The sequence below is a fragment of the Centruroides sculpturatus genome, unplaced genomic scaffold, assembly GCF_000671375.1.
Source record: "Centruroides sculpturatus isolate CEXI.00-Female unplaced genomic scaffold, Cexi_2.0 scaffold2236, whole genome shotgun sequence".
Taxonomy (NCBI): Eukaryota; Metazoa; Arthropoda; class Arachnida; order Scorpiones; family Buthidae; genus Centruroides; species Centruroides sculpturatus.
In genome coordinates, this window is record NW_019386391.1 from 49,161 (window position 1) to 58,966 (window position 9,806).

The window sequence follows — 9,806 nt, forward strand, 5'->3', positions numbered from 1 at the left end:
GCCACCTGTTATCGAATTTTAAAAAAAATTTTATTTCGTCTGGTCGTTTGCTTGTAGTAATTGTATTTCAGCGACATTTTAAAAATATTTTGATATTTTGCGAAGTTTAAATAGAAGATATTCACGAGTATCTTTCAGGTCGTATATTTTAACATTTTAAATTAAATGTATTTAAGATATTTGAATAATTAAAGCGAAATTTATAGCTCGAATTAATAAGCCTACTTTTAGGCTTAACTCGTTATGATATATTTTTGTATTAACGGATAAGTGAGTTAAACATTAGTAGTTGGTGGTAGGTTTGTTACAGTTTACTGGATTTTTTTCACCTATATAAACCTAAATAGGGTCAATTTCCTATAGAAAGTCATCTTGGGAGCATTGTTCACGTGTTGCATTGCCTTCAATCAATTTATCCATTCTGATATACTTAACTGCTTTCCTTATATGATATCGTTGAAGCATCAACTGAAAACATTGAAAATTTTGCACAGCATGTGCTGAACAGTAGAAATTTTCATATCCAAGTATTTGAGATAATTCACATATCAGATATCTCAACAATGTGTGATTAATGGATTCATCTCAAATATGTTGATAGGGGTAATTCAGTTTATAGAAGAAAAAAAAAGTTTGTAATATTTATCTTTTATTAAAATACATAGTAAAGTCTAAATTAAAATATTTAAAACAAAGATATTATTTTAAGAAACATCAATATTTCATATATATATATATATATATATACATATANCATACATATTTCATATATATATATATCATATATCATATATATATCAATATATTTTTTAAAATTAAATTCCACTCTAGGGAGTCTGCCAAATTTTCTTTTATTAGAGGTTTCCCAGAAAGTGAAGTTTGAGAAACACTAGGTTAATGTATGCCATTGGAGTATTCTTCCAATTTTTCAGAAATTGTTGACTTGCAATTTGAAAAAATTGTATACCTATAAATTTCCACTGTCTTAATCTTGAGAACGGTGTTAGATAGATGAAAATCGAGACGAGATGGAAAATTTGGGTAGTTGGTCCCGATTAACTATATTCGAACTTATAATTTGGACCGGAAGTCACATTATTTCAATTCAAAAATCTTTCCCCGAAAGTAGTTGGATGATCGGAATGATTATATCAAGCCGTGGTGGCTTTCCCCTGTACATCATACTTTTCCGTAATTTGAGGTGGACAACATATGTTTAATTTATTTAATTTAAAATATATTATTAAAAATTGCAGCTGGCATTGTGACGATGTCACAATAAATAATTGCTCGTTTACTTTATCAATGCGCCGTTCTGTAAGGGTCAGGATATATATAGAAATTTGGTGGGGGAAAGTCATGGAATTTAAAGCAATAATATTTCAACAATTTTGGACTCTTGTGCGAACTTATTTCTGAATTTGCTCGTGTTTTATTCTTGTACTTAGCAATTGTTAGAGGATGTGTAAGAATAAAGATCGAAGCGGGACATTTATGTAAATAATCTCTCTTCTTTGGAAAAATTGTATTCCATTAAATTAGAAAAGTCATTACAGTAGAGCCTCGTTTATCCGAAAGTCGGTTATCCGAAAGAATTCCAGTCGGGAAATTTAAATTTTCGCTAGTACTGTGGCACTGCAATCTTTGGCTATATCTTGGGCTACTCCAATATTTTTTATGTTTGTGTATATGTTTTAGCTGGCAGCACTGTTACTTTTATGTGGTGTTTTTCTGGGGACTCTTGTGTCGTGCTGAATCGAACGTTTTTGATACTAGATAACTTCTAAAGTATAAATTTTTTGTTTTTATATTTTTCAATATATTTATTTTGTTTGCAAAAAATAAAAAAAATAGTTTTTAACGATACAATAGCCACGATTATTATTTTAAAAAGTTTACATTAGGCTTAACATAGAAAATTCGATGCAAAGCGACACGCAACGGAGAAAATTTTCAACACGAGATAGGTTAATGTATTTTTCGTATATAATCGGTTATCCGAAAAATAAGTTATCCGAACAACCCCAGTCCCCAATTGATTCGGATAAACGACGCTCTACTGTATTTTAAGACATTTATCACATTATATAGATTTACCTGATTGTTGAATATCTTTGCGCGCGTATTTTTGTATTAGCGAGACTAGAATTTGCTTAGTTTAACAATAATTTATTGATTTACTATATAAAAATCAATTTAACAAAATTATAAACACCTAATATACGATAGTTTTAATATTTAATAATATTTCAACTAAAATATTTCTTAACGTAATTTTCAGTTCTGAAATGATGGCTGGCACTAATGTTAGAGTAGAAGAATTATTTATGAAGCCTTATCAAGGGGATATTCAAAAGAAATTACAAAAAATTCGAAATATTAAAGCATTATTAGAACATAAATACCACTTAGTCAGGGATCGCATTGAAGAAATGATCGAAACTATCAAAATAGAACTATTTCACGATCTTCTCAAAGTTTTAAATTTAAAACGCAAATATTTAGAAGAAATGGAAATGAAAGTTACAGAATTACGTTCGAGTGTAATAGAAGGTAATTCCCAACCTGTACTTAATACTAAAGAAATGGAACTTATCGACTCTCAGATGCTAGGTCTTCTTTCCTTGGAATTCGTCCCAAACGTGTCTAATTCCATATATCATATTGGTTACATCAGGACTACGCCAACCAAACCGGACGATTTAAGCCTTAAGCTCGAGATGCAGAAGTTTGAAATTGGAACATATCTGGAAGCTAAGGTCAAAAGTAAGAAACCATGGCATTTTATGACTTTGAACTCGTTATCCGGATATGCCGAAGATGTCAGCGGAGACAAGATATTACCGAAAATTGTGGACAACAGAGATGGTTCTTATATATTATACTTTAATTTGAATAGCTATTCCAAATATACTATTCAAGTAACACTCTATGATCACCCTATCAAAGATAGTCCCTGTATTGTAGAGACTGAACCAGTTACAATAAATGATAGATACGTGAGGCAAGAAACATTATTACCTGGAAAAAAAGAACATTTACTAGAAGAAACATGGCCAAATTCAAGTTACAAGACATGCCAAAATAAAGAATGTCCTCAATCTCATTCGTCAACATCCTTAACTATATCCTGTCGAAATGATAAAGTTTATATTGACATGAATAATGATAGATTTATTGAATATAAGAATGATGATTGCTCCGTTGATTATCGTGAAGACAATCGTAAAACAGAATGTTCGGATATGAAGTTGAATGATAACGGTAAGAATACATTGTTATTATCGAAATATATGTTGTATGTATAAGAAAGAACGAAAGTGCTTCCTATTATACACACAATCAATTATTTCCCTAATTGGCGCTTAGATCCGTATTTTAATCTTATTATTATGATTTAGGTTTAGAAATATCTCGAATGTGACATTGTGACGTCATGTAGAATGTGGTCTTAAAACAAGACCATACTGTATACAAGAGGTTCCATTCGCGACCCTTGCATGATGCCAGGATAGCATGTCAGCAGATACCACGTAAAACGAAACTCCACGTAAATTTGTACTTTAAGTAGTCAAAGTAGATTGCCTCGACTCTTATGCAACTATTTACGATTAACGGGAAAACGCTAAAACGTGTTTAAAATGCTTTATTTATATTTTTGCTATAATAAATGCTAACTGGTATTTCTTAATATGCAGATGAAAATTTTATTATACTGTATCGAGTATACTACCGGAGAAAAATTCATGCAAAACGGGATATTATTCACCATGGTAAATTTCATTTCAGTAATACTGTGTTAGGAATGTCATAAGCACGACTTGCTGACTTAAGAGAGATTCGCTGGTATTAGGAATGGGTTGACCTAACCATTTGCCAGGGCTATCGAGAGTTTATGGGTTCAGGAGTAGAACGAGCCCCTTTTGTCTCTTAGCGGGCTTCTTTAGTCATTTCTTTTTTAACAAATAATATAAGGTACGTAGAATGTTTACTTTTTTATTTTAAAAAGTCGTGGATTTTATTTTCCGTTTGAAAAAATAATGTTAATTTTGTATGGAAATGAATTACTACGAGTTCCTAAGTTTTTTCCTGGCCGGAAAAATTCTCAGGTCTTTCCCTCTCGACAGCTCTGCCCTTTGACATCTGCGAAAACATTAATCCGCAAGTAACAGTCCTGCGTAAAACAAGACCCTACTGTAAATCATACATTCGCCGCTGATATCGTAATGTTGTTCCTAACGTTTCTCTTTATTGTATAAAATTGAATAACGTTTTACTGTGTAATAGTTAATGTGAACTATTGCGATATCAATCTTATAATCATCGGAATTAAGGAATTGTTCCTTTAATTCAGACGGTTATGAGAGATTGACAGAATCATCGAAGATATTTCTGGATAAAAACAGTATGAAAATGATTTAAATGACAATTTATCACTGTTGAATTCAGAAATTTTCTGAAAAAGAGAAGAGTACAAATAGCTCGATAAAATACGCACTGTACAGATCCGAATAAAAAATCCGAATTGAGACCGATATAGCCGAGAGTATTCTTGAATAATAGTCGAGCGTGACGCATATCATAAACGTTTAGTAGGATACATAACAGGTAAACAAGCACAAGGATATTTTTCAACTATAAATTTTTTGAAACATGTTTGAACAATATGGTATATAGTTACGAAATTTTGTTTTCAAATGATAGTGTTATTTTAATCGTTCAAACAGGCCAATAAATTTCTACAGTTAGAAAACTTAATCTTGAGAATATGTCTCAGATCAGTCGACATACTATGTAAACGACAGCTCATATCACACACTACCAGTTCTGGTAACGTTGAATATATGACGAAATATTTTATTTTATAAATTTGATGACAATCCTCAGTTACATATAACTGAATTCGTGATTATCGCTGTTCATTAAACATTACTTGTATTTTAATAAATAAGCGAAAATATTGTTATAAATTTTATTTTTGTGAGTTTCATGATGAATTTCTTCTTCCAGATGATTATCTTATTCTTAAAGCCAATCTTCTATCTACGGTAGGAGTACGAGATGGCGTCGAGCTTCACTTTCCCATTGGAGTAGCTGTAAATCATAATAACGACACCATTATATGTGATACTGGGCATCATATAATATGGATTGTAAATGGAGACGGAAAACTCAAACAGAAAATTCAGCAAAAGAAAAAAGGTAAAGAATGAATTATTGTTGAATGCGATTATTTTTCTAACATCACATTACGTGGATCGTAGTTTCCGAAATTATGTAGAAAGTGTTTCAGATCTAATTCCATAATCTGTACACTAGATAACGTGATGCTGAAAAATTGAAGTGTAGAATTTATGTAATTGTAGAAATTCTTCCTGTAGTACTTCTAAATTATTACTCTCGCGTTTATAATTTATTTATTTTTTTCAAACTTTGAAGAACAGATATAAATTACGATATTATATCAGAACGTGTTCTATGATAAGCTAATTATTGATATATTCATAATCAAAAATGTAAATGTTCCTATGAATGCAATTCATTTTAAATTCTTATTCGTGTTTTTTTATCTTACAGGAGAACATTTCTTCAGGCCTTCAGCAGTAGTAGTTATGGAAGATGATAGTTTTGTCATAAAGGATAGTATAGGACTTCATTTATATAATAAAGATGGCATTTTTATAAGAAGTATTGGCGAAACAGTACTCCATAGGCCTTTTGGTAAAATAATTTCTTATTTATGCTTACCAAACATAATGCATTATCGCAGTATCTTTAGGTTACAGAGAAGAAACAAAATTCCTGTAAATGAGGTCTTCAAAATTTAATTAAAAATATTAGCAATAAAAATAAATTTTAATGAAGGCGAAATGCAAGAAAGTGGCAAAACGTATTCGAATATGATTGTTTTTTGTCAGAATTTTGATCATTTAGTGAAACGTTTTTGAAACGAGCGAAATATTAAATATATTACGATTAATTATAAAAATATAGATGTTTCACGAAAATGTTGCCGATTGTTAACTTTTAGAAATTATATAGTCAACTAAGATTTGTTTCAATATTTTATTTATTAAATATTACAGACGTTTTTATTAAGTTTGTTTCGTTATTCATTAATTTACAGGTCTTGCAATTACAGAAGACCAGAAGTTGATAACATTAAACGAGACACGGAAATCTGATCTCTTTGTTTTCAACAAAGATGGCGGTGTAGAAAACCGTAATTTATACGAACCATTAATTAAGCGACATGAAAAATCGAAATGTCGATTTTTGGCGTATTACTCTAATGAAGTCGTCGTATCTGATTTAGGTAGGAAGAAATAATACAGAGAATATTTATCGAGATTTTATCTAAATTACTGAATTTTCAGGTTTAAGTATGATGTATAAAACTACTGTGGATGGTAAATTGATCAAAACCTTCGGCACTTTTGGAAATATTGAGGGAACCATGAACGAACCATCTGGCATCGCTTTGGATCCGACAGGAACCATGCTTATTGGCGATAGCAGAAACGATCGTATACAGGTAAGTTATAATTAAATAAACACGATTAACGCAACAGAAACTTTAAACGAATTAACATTACAGGTCTTTGATTGGGAAGGTGAATATATGGGTAAAGTGACTTTCTCTCATCCCATTCGAAGACCGTCTGACATAACTTTGACTAAAGATGGACGTCTGTACGTTCTTAATTACTTGAATCATCACTTAGCAATTTATGCTCTTAAAATAGAGTAATTTTCAAATCTGTTCTTCACAGATTAATCATTGTGAATTTTAAGTATTGAACATATTAAATTGAATTCATACTGTTTATCAGATTTTGAATTCTTTTTCATATTGTATTCTTTAAGTTTCTTACAATGTAATGTACATGTATTGCATTTAATTTCATAAATTAAAACATCTAAATACTTTATTTTAGATTTTCATTTGGTGTAATTACCTTGGCTTTTTAACATACATAATATATGTTAAAAACTACATAATTTCCAAAACATTTCGTTCAAGTGGATGATGGCTAAAAGTATGATGAAGATAACAGCTTTTTTCCTGAAATCTACACAAAGCTTTTTTTACTGGCTAGTTTTAAAAAAGTTGAAATATTTTTCAGGCATGGAACCGTAATATAAAGTGTCTTTCGAAAGAATTTACACCGTTAAAAACTATAGAAATGAGCGTGAATGTAAATTTTTTAAAAGGCTTGTAACTTAATCAAATATTTCGTCTCTATTTTTTCGGTTGAAAATGTATGAAAATTCGAATTTGGCATACGAAAAGTTGTGAAGACCACCATTTCCCCCCAGTGGCGTGCCGTGATATTTAATAAGAGGGAAGCTGTGTTTTTGTAAGAAGCCGACTTCCAGAGGCAATCAGTCAGTGATGGTCTAGGGTCCATTCGTATTCGTTTATTCGTGTCTTCTGTGAGCTTTACTAAAATTATTTAAATCGTCAAAGCCGTTCTTATTCCACACACTAATTTCATTTGAAATTAATAGGCAAGGCCAACAAAACGAATTTTGCATTTCTATGCATCCACAAACCATTTTATATCTTCATAAATTTTATTGTGAAAATGTCGAACAAATTTTTTTGTTGACGTATTTATATTTAATTTAGGCATTGGTCTTTCTCTTTTAATAATGTTTTCTTTTTTATTATATAGTCTCGAGCCAAAACTTTTTTAAAATAAATTTTCAATATTACAATTACATTCTAAATCGCTAGCCATAATAAAAGGCCTAAAATTAAAAATAAAATTATAAAAACTTGTTAAAATAAAATGTGTGATGGATATACTATTATACATACCTGGTAAAAAATATTCAATTGTATGAATATACTTTTAAAGAAAATTATAATTAAATATAGCTTTGTAAAGAAACGTACATAAAAACTACATAAAATATTCTTTACTTTTTAAATCTTAACCACTTAATCAAATAGCTCCCTACGAGTAGAATCAGAGACGGTCCTGCTAGGTGAGCGGAACCAGAGAAAGCTCAGTTAGAGAGTTAGACAGGGAGAGACAGAAAAGGGGGACGAGACAGAGAGATAGAAAAGAATGCAAGAGAAAGAACAAACGAGCACCAGACCAGACGAGTATCAGAGCGAGAGTAGCTCAAGAGAAGACGAGCAAGCATCAATAATAGACTAAGAGTGAGAGTGAAACAGGATCAAGAGACTGACCGACTGTCTGAACAGACGAGATAAGACATCTTGTTTACCTGGTATGTTGTGAGTCGCATAAGTTCGAATACCCTCCGTTAGGCACCCCTTCGTTATATAGTTAGAGATAGGCAAATTTCAAAAAATCGGATTTTATAATTCTGTTCTAAACTTCAGTTTTGTGTTAATAAATTTCCTTAAATTGGTTATATCTGACTCTGCATTCTTCCTCCTGAGAGGCTCATTCCTGGACTTCAGAGTGGCTCTTACCCTCGCGCCTTAATCATTTATTTCGTTTCAATCGGCGGTGTGTCCGATAAAACACACCTGGTGGCAGGACCCTACCTAATAAATCTTTACGGTCCCCGAACCCCACAAAGTGATTTAAGGTTATCGAAGGATCATTCGCAGCATTGTCTAAGTTTATAAATCGCATTTTCGCGTGGCTCCGTGTCCAGGTAGCTGTCACAATCAAAATTTCCAAAATGTCAAAGAATGAAATATCATTTACTACCGATCTACTCAATTCGGAAAAATTAAAATCAATGTCAATTTTTCCGATTAGAAATTGCAGATGGTATTATACACAATATATATATATATACGTAGAAGAATACTAAAATGTTTTCATTTCCGTCTTTTTCCATCACCAGGAACCAAACAGTGTTTACAGAGACGATATAGCATGATATATAATCGATATTTTCTGAAGATAAAATTAATACGATAGTTATTTTAAACTTTTTATCATTTAGAGCTTATAAAAATTTACGTATCGAACTAAATAATAAAGATTTTCCCTTTTCGTTATTTTTCCTTGTTTCTTCTGAATGTAACGCATATATTCAATACTAGCAGACCCCGCCACGCGTTGTTGTGGCTCAAAATGTATCTATTATAAATGTATAACACTTCCCCTGTGGGGGGGAAATTTTTCGAAAAATTTCTTCTTANTTCGATAAACCAGTAAAAACCGTAGACTTCTTTAAATGTATTTTTAATTAATAAATTATCTAACGCACTTAATAAATAAGCAAGTTTAATATAATTACCACTGTTAGATTTAATAGATTCCCCATGTCCCCTAAATGCCAATCCTTGCTTTGATAACATCTATTAATTTAAATATATCTATTAGCAGTAACTATCTCGTTATAATTTTCAATATTTATTTTATACTAGCAGACCCCGCCACGCGTTGTTGTGGCTCAAAATGTATCTATTATAAATTTATAACACTTCCCCGTGGGGGGGGGGAATTTTTCGAAAAATTTCTTCTTAGTGTACATTCTGTTGACGTACCCTACTAAAACGCAATCAAAACGCAAAAACCCGCATCTAAAATAGTATAAATAGAAGCAGAGTTCTTTACGGTAAGCCTTAATCCTAACCATCTCCCTTCAGGGGGGGAAATTGGACACGTATATTATATAAAAACACGTGCGTATTCGAATACAGCGTTGTCTCAAAATTTCAAAGGAATCGGTAGGAACAAACGAACATTATATTTTTATTTATATAATTAGATAGAAAATGATCTGCTTTAGTTCATTTTCACAGAAAAGCATAATGCCTCACAGAAAAGCAAACTTAGGGCGTCGTACTCGTAGCGCCATCTGTTGGA

At 31.3% G+C, this 9,806-nt stretch overlaps 1 protein-coding gene across 1 annotated transcript; it reads left to right on the forward strand.

The window, feature by feature from the left end:
- LOC111614804 lies at positions 1-6,915 on the forward strand. The gene is made up of 7 exons (XM_023356170.1): positions 1-138; positions 2,282-3,264; positions 5,011-5,202; positions 5,578-5,721; positions 6,128-6,316; positions 6,378-6,535; positions 6,599-6,915. The coding sequence occupies exons 2-7, from the start codon at positions 2,289-2,291 to the stop codon at positions 6,749-6,751; spliced, it is 1,812 nt and encodes a 603-aa protein (XP_023211938.1). The 5' UTR covers positions 1-138; positions 2,282-2,288; the 3' UTR covers positions 6,752-6,915.
- The last annotated feature ends 2,891 nt before the right edge of the window (positions 6,916-9,806 follow it).

Excerpts from the sequence above, each read along its gene's own strand:
- LOC111614804 (XM_023356170.1), top strand. The coding sequence starts at position 2,289 with ATGATGGCTGGCACTAATGTTAGAGTAGAAGAATTATTTATGAAGCCT. Across the intron at positions 3,265-5,010 it reads TATGAAGTTGAATGATAACG|ATGATTATCTTATTCTTAAA; the intron begins GTAAGAATACAT and ends TTCTTCTTCCAG. Across the intron at positions 5,722-6,127 it reads AGTACTCCATAGGCCTTTTG|GTCTTGCAATTACAGAAGAC; the intron begins GTAAAATAATTT and ends ATTAATTTACAG.